At 41.9% G+C, this 12254-nt stretch overlaps 1 protein-coding gene across 4 annotated transcripts in view; it reads right to left on the bottom strand.

The window, feature by feature from the left end:
* ARMH3 (armadillo like helical domain containing 3) overlaps positions 1-12254 on the bottom strand; it is a 219233-nt gene that overhangs the window by 40050 nt on the left and 166929 nt on the right. For all 4 annotated transcript variants that reach the window (XM_043987615.1, XM_043987614.1, XM_043987616.1 and 1 more), the window contains one exon: positions 5710-5788. In XM_043987615.1, coding sequence (XP_043843550.1) covers positions 5710-5788 — 79 coding nt within the window. The remainder of the gene's footprint in view (positions 1-5709; positions 5789-12254) is intronic.

The raw sequence follows: 12254 nt of genomic DNA, 5'->3' as shown, positions 1-12254 counted from the left end.
AGGCTGTCAGAACTCAGAAGTCTTTTTCTAGGACAAAGTGGGACATTAGGTAGGTGCATCTAACAGGACAAAGATTTATCCACCCTAAGGGTTACTGAACTCTCTAATGCCAATTGCTCCTACCTGTGGTCCTTAAATTTTATTCTACTGTGGTTCTGAACACACATGGAAACCAGGTCCCTGGAATTTTCTACCCAGTATAACTGCCAACAGCTGTAGGGCCCAACTGCACCAACAGCTACTACCCCTGTACAACTATAAATACCTTTGACATTAAATGACAGTAACATTAATGTTCATAAATGAATGGGCAGGGGGAGGTGGAAGCGGGTGCAGTTTAAGGGTATGATAAAACATGGACACGAGATGAACAAAGCAACCGATTGCCTCCTCTTTTCGGGTTCAAAGAATCTAACAAAATACAGTCAGTGATCCTTTGAGCCAGTGAGGAAGTAGCAGTTACAACACTTGGTAGTATTTCTGAAAGGGGGCCTTGGTAGAACGTTAACCAAGTCAAAGGGATTGTCTCCAATCCAGTCTCAGATATAGTGTTGCCCTTTCTCCTTATCAAGGCTGATCCCTCTACATGCATCATTGATCCCATAGCCTCTCAAGTCTCCAGCAAACTTCCCTGCTTTCTTCCTGAGTATCTCTCTTATTTTCAATCTCTCCCCATCAGTTCCTTCTCTGCCCCCAACAAAAATGTCCATGTCTTCTTCACCTTTAAAAAACCCTCACTCAATTCAACCATCCCCACATTAGTTATCATTATAGAACACTCTTCCCCTTCTCAGCTAAATTCCTTGAAAAAGCTATCACTTAGTGCCTCCACTACCCTCTCCCCTTACTCTCTCCTAAATCCTTTGCAATCTGACTTCTGACCTCATCATTCAGCTGAAACTGCTCTTTCCAAAGTTACTAATAATCTCTTTTGTTTGTTTGTTTTTTTGTGGGGCAATGAGGGTTAAGTGACTTGCCCAAGGTCACACAGCCAGTAAATGTCAAGTGTCTGAGGCTGGATTTGAACTGAGGTCCTCCTGAATCCAAGACCAGTGCTTTATCCACTGAGCCACCTAGCTGCCCCCATTAATGATCTCTCTCTCTCTCTCTCTCTCTCTCTCTCTCTCTCTCTCTCTCTCTTTTTTAAATTTAAGTGAGGCAATTGGGGTTAAGTGACTTGCCCAGGGTCATACAGCTAGTAAGTATTAAGTGTCTGAGGCCGGATTTGAACTCAGGTACTCCTGACTCCAGGGCCGGTGCTCTATCCACTGCGCCACCTAGCTGCCCCTCTCTTTCTCTCTTTTTTAAGTAAGGCAATTGAGGTTAAGTGACTTGCCCAGGGTCACACAGCTAGTAAATGTCAAGTGTCTGAGGCTGGATTTGAACTGAGGTTCTCCTGAATCCAAGACCAGTGCTTTATCCACTGAGCCACCTAGCTGCCCCCATTAATGATCTCTCTCTCTCTCTCTCTCTCTCTCTCTCTCTCTCTCTCTCTCTCTCTCTCTCTCTCTTTTGGTGAGGCTATTGGGGTTAAGTGACTTGCCCAGGGTCACACAGCTAGTAAGTGTCAAGTGTCTGAGGCCGGATTTGAACTCAGGTACTCCTGACTCCAGGACTGGTGCTCTACCTACTGCGCCACCTAGCTGCCCCAATGATCTCTTAATTGCCAAATTGAAAGACCTTTCTCATTCCTCATTCTTCTTGCTCTCTCTTCAGCATTTGAAACTGTTGATCATCTCTTCCTCTTGCATACTATGTCCTCTGTTTCCTGATTCCCCAATCTTCCAACTATTTCCTTCTCTGTGTCCTTTGTTGATTCTTTATGCATGTCATGCCCACTAAACGAGTATTGCCTAAAACTTTGTCCTGGGCCTTTTTCCCTTTTCACTTTATTACTATATCTCACTCGTTGACCTCATCAGATTCCATGACTTCTATTATTATGTCTATATGGATGCCTCCCAGATCTAGAATTCCAATCATAGTCAGTCTCTGTCTGTCTTTCTCTGCTGAACTAGTCACTAAATCACCAAAGACCTCTCTTGGCCATCTGAAACTAGATGTTCCATTGGCATCTCAAACTCAACTTGTCCAAAACAGAACTCATTATCTTCTTTTCCACTCCTCCCCAAAACCCTATCCTCTTCCTAATTTCCTTATTACTATACCATAATCATCACATGTTTATAACCTTGGTGTCAATCTTTTTTTAAAAATAGTTTTAATTGATGTCTTCTATTTTTGGGGGGGTGGGGCAATGAGGGTTAAGTGACTTTCCCAGGGTCACACAGTTAGTGTCAAGTGTCTGAGGCCAGATTTGAACTCAGGTCCTCCTGAATCCAGAGCTGGTACTTTATTCACTGCGCCACCTAGCTGCCCCTTAATGTCTTCTATTTTTTACATCATCATAATTATCTCTAATAACCCTCTTCTTTCCCCTCCCAGAGTCTTCTCACATAACAAACAGTATTTTTTATTAAAAAAAAAAGAAAGAAAAAAATTTCAGCCCAATTGATTAATATATTGAAAAAGAATCCCAAAACATATGTAATGTATAATAACTGTGAATGTTTCACCTCCATTAAGGGTTAGGTTTGGGTTTTCCTGTTATATGACTTGCTCAGGGTCACACAGCTAGTAAGTGTTTGAGACTGGATTTGAATTTGGGTCCTCCTGACTCCAGAGCTAGTTCTTTATACACTGTGCCACCTAACTGTCCCTATGCTTGATCTTTATAATTTTGTTACCTTCACTTTTTTTTTTTTGGGTGAGGCAATTGGGGTTAAGTGACTTGCCCAGGGTCACACAGCTAGTAAGTGTTAAGTGTCTGAGGCTGGATTTGAACTTGGGTACTCCTGACTCTGGGGGAGGTGCTCTATCCACTGAGCCACCTAGCTGCCCCTGGTTACATTCACTTTTGATTTTTTTGTGTGTGGTTATTCTTTTATTGAGTATATTGTTTCTTTGTGTCAATCTTGATTCTTCATTCTCACGCATCCCACGTATCCAATCTGTTTCTACCTTCACAACATCTTTTTCTCTTCAGATAAAGCTACAACTCTAGTTTAGGTCCTTATCCCTTCTTATCTAGACCTTTGTAATAGCAGAACTGGTCTCCCTGTCTCAGGACTCTGTCTACCCTACTCCATTCTGCACTTAGCTGTGATTTTTCTAAAGCTTAGCTCTGATCATGTCACTCCCACCCCCTGTTCAATGAGCTCCAGTGGCTCCCTATTACCTCCAGGATCAAATATCACATCCTCAGCCCCTTCCTGCCTTCCCAGTTTTCTTATACTTTATTCCTCTCCATGAATTCTATGATCCAGCTTTATTGGCATACTTGTCCTTGATTAATGCTTTTTGACTGACTGACTGACCAACTCAAGTGTCATTTTCTGTAGGAGGCTTTTCCCAGTCCCTGAAGCTGCTAATGCCTCTTCTCTCTCAGATTGCTTATCCTCTACTCTTGCATATCTTCTGTGTTCCTAGTTATTTATGTGTTGTCTCTCCTAGCATACTGTGAGCTCCTCAGGGCAGAGACAGTGTTTTTTGCTTTTATTTATACAGTCACCACTTCATACAGTGCTTGGTACATAGTAAGCACTTAATAAATGCTTGTTGACTGAGAGGTTGGCAAGTGAGGAGCTGAGGAGGACTGCTTCAAGACATTTCCAAACACTGCTATCCCTACATAAATCTGGGTTGTCCCTCTGAAAAAAAGACAGCCTCTCCTCCTTGGCTTGTGATAGATCTACATTTGGGAGGAAACTTTCACCAGCCCACTTTGTTTTGAAGGAAAAGGCCTGGATGGTGGAGGATGGATGCTGAAGCTGTGTGCTTCCTAATCATCTTTTTCCCAAACCACTTTGTGTATCAGAATAAATTTTACTATTGGCCTGCTAGTGCCACCAGAGAAAGATTTCAGCCTGACATTCCTAAGCTACTGAAGATGAATACTGTACATAGCTGACAGGGAAAAAGCTTCTTTCTTTTTCTTAAAGTAACAAATTAACTGGGACTTAATGTGGTAGCAAAGTTGCCCCCTCCTATTCATCAAGCTAGGCAAAAAGGCATTGAATCATTTTAAATAAAAATCACACAATACAATTGATCTGCAATGGCACTATAGGGAAGAGGCAGCTCCACCTTACAGAGAGCAAGTGCAGCAGAAAGAAAATGTGTTCAGTGGAGCAGGACCCATGACTCCTCTCTAGGCAGGATAGGAACAAAGAACAAGAAAGCCAAAACATCAGAGCACTTTAAATGCCAGGAAGAATTCTTGCAGTTCCCTACAGAAACAGGGACAATAAAGAAAGTAGGAGTATTAGATGAAAACAACCCTGTCCTGCCCTTCAGTTTAAAGTTAGGATGAAAGGAATGAGCCAATAGTGATACATTCTAGTACTGCTAGTCAGGAAAAAAGCTCTTTAGGCTCTGTCTGGTGGCCTTTGGGAATGCCGGAGCATATGGCCATGCCACAACTGGCCAGCTGACCAGCCCAGATTATAGGAGGCTAGGGTTGGAATGCAGGTAAAGCCAGCTGGAAGAACATGAGGGGAGGAAAGAGAGCAACCTGGCTATCTTATAGACTTGTATGTGCCCCATGTCACATGAGCACCTGGGGAGCACAAACTAGAGGGGCATGGAGAGTGGGGCACTGTGAAAGAGATGGCACATTTTATGATATAAAAATAGGGCTCACTGTCCCAGTCCCATACATCATGCTCATCTTCCTGCCATGCCAAAACCCCATCTGCACTCTTACGTAACCTACACCCAAGTGTAGGCGCCTTGGGAGCAGAGGAAATCAGGCCAAGTTCAGGGAAAACAAATACGTGCCTGTATTTGGATCCCTACTCAGACAGCCTGTCCCATTGAAAACCTGCTCAGATATCACTGCTCAGGGCCAAGTGATTTCAATTACTGTCCCAATGAGTGCACTGGCTTTAATGAGCCCAACTGCTGCAAATTAAGCTGAACTCAGGATTTCTCTAATTGGCAGTTTCATCCTTTTCCAAGTTCTCATTTCTTATTTTTGAAAATCAACATGACTGTCTGCCTGGATTAGGAAAAACACCACCCACCCTCACCAGGCCACTAAGAACACACTAACTTGTCACCTGCTTGTCTTTTATATAATCAAATGATGTGGGTAGCATAAGCATCTCTGTTTTTGCTTAGAGGCTACAGGCCCCTTCTTAATTCCTCCCAGAAGTTGAATTGTTGTTCTCAAACAGACCAGGCTCAGCTAAAAGAGTTCCCCTATCCACTTTTTTGGTGGGGTGGGGTGAGGGTGGGGGCCATGAGGGTTAAGTGACTTGCCCAGGGTCACACAGCTAGTAATTGTCAAGTGTCTGAGGCTGAATTTGAACTCAGGTCCTCCTGAATCCAAGGCCAGTACTTTATCCACTGCGCCACCTAGTTGTCCCCTCCTCCATCCACTTTTTTTGTTTGTTTGTTTGTTTTGTTTTTGTTTTTGTTTTTGTTTTTGTTTTTGTTTTGTTTTTTAGTGAGGCAATTGGGGTTAAGTGACTTGCCCAGGGTCACACAGCTAGTAAGTGTTAAGTGTCTGAGGCCGGATTTGAACTAAGGTCCTTCTGAATCCAGGGCCGGTGCTCTATCCACTGCGCCACCTAGCTGCCCCTCCTCCATCCACTTTTATTCCCAACCAGTAATGGAGAAAGGTCAAAAGGTTGTGGTATTCCTTACCTGTTCCTCAGACAGCTGGGATATGTGATTCATGGAAGCATAGGAATCAATCTTGGGGTTAAAGTGGTTGATGATAGCTCTGAAACAAAGAATTGACATTAGTAAAGTACTAGGGTACCCGGAGAAGAGGCAGTAAGTCAACATCCTGAATTTAATGCTCCTGGAGAAAATAGGGTGTATATGTGATGAGGTGTTTGCACATGCAGGGAGGGGTACACCAAAGAAAGAAGAGAGACCTTTAATAAACTTCCAATGTACTATAGGTAAGAAAGCTACACTTCTCAATCCCCATGCTGATTGTACTGCCTGGCTCAGAGGCCTATGGGATTCTCTCAGACTGGTTTAGGAGATAGTAACCTCATTATCCATAGTAACTGGTAGGGAGGCTAGAGGGAGATCTGTCCTTCAAACCATCTTATGACGAATTCAGGCCTCTGCAGATGACCAAGGTATCCAGAGGAGCTGAAAGATGTTTTGCTGTATAGAAACATGGGCAGGGAGCAAAAGTTCTCAAACTCCAAGCAAAACTCCTCTATTTCCATCCCACAGAGAGTACATGCTATACTGCTGCTTCTCCAGGACAGCAAGTACCATTCTGGTAGCCTCCCCACTCAAGAGATGTCAGAAATGAAACCCCTAAACTAAAGGGAAAGGAATTTCTCTTTTCTACGTAAGGAGCTTCTGAAGAAGCAGAGAGATTTTTGAAGGCTTCCCTTTCAAATTCTTTGTGCTCCCAAATATTTGAATGGTTATTGAGGGGGCCAACTGAATAGACAGAGGCCTGAAACAGGCAAAGTATAAAGGCTGGCCTCTGACAAAATTGTGAAGGAGGTAAAAGTTTTTATGAACACCTCTTCTTTCTGCATCTTTTTACCACAGGCTCCTTTCCTGAAAGATCCTTTGAAGTTCATAAAGCACCTGTCTCCTCCTCCCTCCCCTTTTAGAAAAGTGAAAGCACAAAAAACAAGCCAGAGGATGGCGGCTGCCTGGCCAGCAGCCTGGAACAAAAGGTTAATGTAGAATGAAAGACAACAGGCTCTGCTTGGACTCTGGACCTTTTTGAAGGGAGATAAAAATGAAGTTTAGGGAAGGGGAACTTTGTTGGGTTTCCAAGTAGCCCATGTCATGTCAGAATGGAGGGCAGACACAGAATATAACCAGAAATTGGGGGGCTGACAGCTGGGCAGACGTCATGGTGTGGGCACTTAGGAGGAAACAGATTTTTATCTCCCTTCAGACCTACTATACTGAGGGTAGTGATCTAATTTTAGCTCTCAAGTATCCCCAACAAAGTCCAGTCATTGTTAATACAGAACTTTCTTGCTTAAGTATATCTTGAAGGCAAAGAAGAGGAAGAGAAAGAAAAGGAAGGAAATAGAGAAGGGAGATGAAGTTGGAGAAAAATTTAATGCGTCTAGAGCAAAATGGGTAATAGATAAGAGAGATCGAATCCAGTCTCCATATTTCTAACCACAACGAAAGTGAGTGGTGTTTTGCCTATTCAGGAGGAGGAAAGGAGGAAAAAGAGAAGGCAGGAAGAGGATGAGGAAGATTTAAGAGGCAATTCATGCTTCACTTATAAGCTGAACTAAATGAGGCTTTTCCTAAACCCTAACTTCTGAGGTTTTTTTCCTATTTCCTAAGATTCTGATAACACTGAAAACCCTAATGTCCTGAGGGCATTTCAAACTCAACTTGTACAAAACAGAATATATTATGCTTCCCTGAAGCCTATCCTTCCTTCAAGCTTCCTTCTCCATTTCTATTGAGGGCATCACCATCTGTCTCCAATCCCCCAAGTTTGCAACCTTGTTGCCATCCTTGCTTCCTCACTCTCAGTTAACGTTTGTAGTTTCTCTACTACATCTCTCACATACCTTCCATTCTCTCCATTCAAAGTCACCACCCTAATCCAGGGACTCATCACCTCATCTAGATTACTCCAGTGGCCTCCTTATTGCTCTCCTTGCTTTAAGCCTCTGAACTCTATCCATTCATTCTCCATTCATCTGTCAAAGCAGCTTTCCTAAAGTGTAGGTCTGGCTATGTTATTTTTGTACTCAATATTAACTCCAGTGGTTCTCTATTACCTCTAGGATCAAATAGAAATCCATCTGGCAGGTAAAGTTCTTCACAACCTGACCCCTTTCTACCTTGTCAGTTTTCTTACTATCTCTTTGATCCAACCTCGTTGGCCAACTTTGCTGTTCTTCAGGCATTAACACTCCATATCCCAACTTTGCATTAGCAGTCCCCATTACCTGGAATGCCCTCCCACCTCACCTTACCCTCTTAGAATCCCCTAGCTTCTTTCAAGACGCAGCTCAAATGTCACTTTCTTCAAGAGGCCTTTCCCAGACCCCCTTTACTAGTGCCTTTTTTTCTAAGGTCACCTTGCATCTTTGCTGTATGCACCTCATGTATACTTATATAGGTACATGTTGTCTTCTGACAATAGAACATAAGCTCATTGAAGACAGGAACTATTTTTTGCTTTTTTCTTTGTATCCTCAGTGTTTAGCACCATGCCTGTCAAATAGCACTAAATAAATGCTTGTTGATTGAATGATCCACCATGCAGCTGCCAAATTGTTATTTCTAAAACATAAATGTGACCATGTCACATTCCTCCCTCAAAAATCTTCAATGGCTCCCTATTCCCTATTAGATAACATAAAAAATTCTGAGTCTGGCAGTTAAAGATTTCTATAATTTGAATATCACTTATCTTTCCAGTTTTACTTCAAATGATTCCTCTTAACAAATTCTTCTTTCTTATCAGACTGGTCTGCTAACTGTTCCCTGTACTTAACATTCCATCTCCCACCTTAATGCTTTTGCACAGGTGGCTGCTCACAGCTAAAATACACTCCCCTTTCCTCCTCCCCTCTGTCTTCTTGCAGACATGATTCGGGTGCCACCCCCACCGTGAGATCTTTCCTGATCCTGCCAGTTAATGCTTTCATTCTCTTGAAATTACTTTATTTTGTATATACTTTATATTTGCTTGTTTGTGTGCTTGTTGTACGTCCCTTCCCCCTTCCCAAGTATACACATAAGAGAATGTAAATTTTTTTAAAGATAAAAACAGTTTAGTTTTTTGTCTTGTGTACTAAGTATATAGTAGATTGCCTTGCACATGGTATGTGCTTAATACAAGTTTATTAAGTTGAATTAAATTTGTTGAAAGGTAAAAAGGGAGGAAGAGGAAAGAAGAGACAGAAGAAGGAAGCAATGCCAACATGAATTCAGTAGCACTTGTTTAGGTTTTGCTGCCTAGAATGAGTCCACATGGCATTGGTGGGCCCTTGGTATTTCAGTCAGTCAGTCAAGAAAACCTACTATGTGTCAGGCAGTTAGCAATATTAAGCACTGGAGATACAAATAAAGGCAAGGAACAGCCCCTGTTCCAAGCTCACAGTCTGATGGAGGGAGAAAACATGCAAACAATTGTATACAAACAAGCTCTATTCAGGAGGGATCAGGAAAGGGTTCCTGTAGAAGGTAGGATTTTAGCTAGGAGTTGAAGTGAGGAAAGCCAGGAGGCAGCGATGAGGAGAGAGAGCATTCCAGGCATGAGGGTGAGTCAGTGAAAATGCTCAGAGCTGGAAAACTGAATGTCTTCTTGGAGAAACAGAATGGAGACCAGTGTCACTGGATCAAAGAATACATATGAGGGTGGGAAAGTGAAGGGGAGGGGCAGGTTATGAAGGACTTTGAATGCCAGAGGACTTTATATTTGCTTCTGGAGGTGACAGAGAGCCAAATAATTTTTTGAGTGGGGGGGGTAAGGTAACATGATCAGACCTAGGCTTTAGGAAGATTTCTCTGACAGATGAATGGAGAACAGATTAGAGTGGGGAGAGTTTTGTGGCAGGCAGACCAACCAGCAGGATAGTACAACAGTTCAGGGATGAGGTGATAAGCACCTTACTAGGGTAGTGTCAGTGTCAGAGGACGGTACATACAAAAGATGTTAGTGAAGTAAAAGAGACAGGCCTTGGCAACAGTTTGGATAAGTGAGGTAAGAGTAAGGACACTTAAGTTGCAAACCTGGGTGTCTGAAAGGAAAGCAGTTCCCTTAACGATACTAGGAAATTTAGGAAGAGGGGAAGGTTTATGGGGAAAGATGCTGAGTTTAAGATGTCTTTGGAACATCAGGTCTGAGATGTTCAAGACACAGCTGAAGAATGGAGTCTAAAGGTCAGCAAAGAGTCTCCAGGTCAGATAAGTAGATCTGACGATCATCAGCATTAGAGATGATCAAAGGAATGCCCATCAACTGGGGAATGGCTAAACAAGCTGCGGTATATGATTGTAATGGAATATTATTGGTGCTATAAGAAATGGATGATTTCAGAAAGGCCTGGAAAGACTTGTATGAACTGATGTATAGTGAAGTGAGCAGAACCAGCAGAATGATGTCCACCGTGACAGCAATGTTGTTTGATGAAGAACTGTGAATGACTTAACTATTCTCATCAATACAATGATCCAAGACAGTCCCAAAAGAATAATGATGAAGCATACTATCTACCTCCAAAGAAAGAACTGATATTGATAGAATAGACTTAAGCATGCTTTTTTTCACTTTCTTTCATTTTTTTTCTTTATTCGAGTTTTCTTATATAAAATAACTAATATGGTAATGTTTTACATAATTGTACATGTATTATCTTTATCTGAATACTTCCTGCCTCATGAAGTGGGGGAGGGGAGGAAGGAAAGGAGGGATAGAATTTGGAACTAAAAATTTTAAATTAAAATGTTTATCAAAATTAAAAAAAAAAAAGACACCTGAGGAGGAGCATTCGGATAGGTAGGAGTGAATGGTATCCTAAAAACCTAGAGAGTATCAAGGAGAGGAGAGTGTCAAAGGCTGCAGAGAAGGTCAAGAAGAATGAGGATTGAAAAAAGACTATTAGACTTGGCAATTAAGAGATCACTAAAGGAACTTCCCTAAGGTTTGTGTGCTTTGGATGTACTAATGGTGAGAGGAATAGCCACTCACATTAATTATTTTTCAAATTACTGAAGATCAATCTTGTGGTATATCTGGAGAGCACTCTGCAATGAAGTATGCTTCTTTTTGTTTTTTTTTTATGAAGTATGCTTCTAAAGCAGAAGGAAATTAAAGTGTTAGTGAGATTGTGATACTTGCATGATCGTAAGTAGGGAAAATCCCAGCGTTGTTGACCAGTTAACAAGGAGCTTAATTTTAGGTTGAGCGCATGATGCCTTCATATGACATGGTAGAGGCAATGAGTTTGGTGAAATGTGACAGCCAGACTTCAGAAGGACCTTGGAATGCTGCTCAGTCTATATTCAGTGACAAGGAAAGGAAGGCTGTCTCAATCTCACTGTTCCTACCTGATTCTCAGTGCAAGGCTGGGGCTACCCAGTTGTCTTAGTCAGAGGTAACTACTTGGAACTAGAAAGCAGATTTAAAAAGAAAATAACCAATACTGGAGTAGGAGAGAACAGTGAAGAGGAGGAGAATGAAACAAGAAACCCAAGATGACAATTTCTAATCAAAGTCCTACCCTTTCAGAAGTCAAGAGTTTTCAAGTCTGGCCTCATGGGCAGGTCCAGCCCTGAAGCATTCATTCACCTATGGCATTGAACAAGCATGAAAAGGCTCTGTTCTCAGTTTGGGAGAATGATAACTCAGAAGTGAACTGGTTTTCTCTCCCAAAGAAGGCTGTCACTGAAAACTGAAAAGCCTGCTAAACTTCTCATGCCACAGAAACTGGAGGAAGGCTCTTGGAGTTTTTCTGTTTGATACCATATCTCTACATGTAAGGCAGATAGGATGGAGAACAAAGTTGAATTCTAGCATTGGATCTCCTGGAACAACATCATGGCAGACAGAAACAGATAAACTCAACTCTTTTCTAAGGATAATTCACAGAGCAAGAATGTGGACCATTCTTTAACATAGTCCCTAAACTCTGACAACTGAAATTATTTGAAATTAAACTAAACTGAAGATAAGGGTCACTTATACAAACTGAAACAAAATGAAGCAGACAGATGGAACTGCAAGGCTGAGCCTCAAATTGGCTGGGGATTTCTCAGTCCATTTTTACCTTGCTCTCTCTGACTCACTCTTCCAGAAAGACAAACTCTCCTTTCCAGAGAGATGGGGGGATGATGGACAGGATATATTGTCAATGTCCAGAATACCCAAGATGTGTACTGAAAAGTTGCTTTAAAGATACAGGTAGGTACAACTTAGAGGAAAGTAATTTTCTTCCTAAAACTCACTTATGAATTCAAAGACGGGGGTTTGTGGGGGGGGGATGAGAGAGAAGAGAGGAGGCAAGGAAGAGGAAAAGAGAGAGAAAAAGTTCTGAAGGGTCTCAGTGGTCTTCCATGGGCACATGTCTCTTTCTGAAAATACTAACAAGCATTTGTCTCTCAGCCAAGAGCCCATAGCAAATTTTATCCCCACATTGTTCGTATTATTATTTGACAGAGTAATAGAAATGCTAACTATGGCAATAAGGTGAGAAAATGAAATAAAGGAAGTAGCTTGGCAAAGA

This window comes from Dromiciops gliroides, chromosome 2 (genome assembly GCF_019393635.1).
Source record: "Dromiciops gliroides isolate mDroGli1 chromosome 2, mDroGli1.pri, whole genome shotgun sequence".
NCBI lineage: Eukaryota > Metazoa > Chordata > Mammalia > Microbiotheria > Microbiotheriidae > Dromiciops > Dromiciops gliroides.
This window is presented reverse-complemented; position numbering and strand designations above follow the sequence as displayed.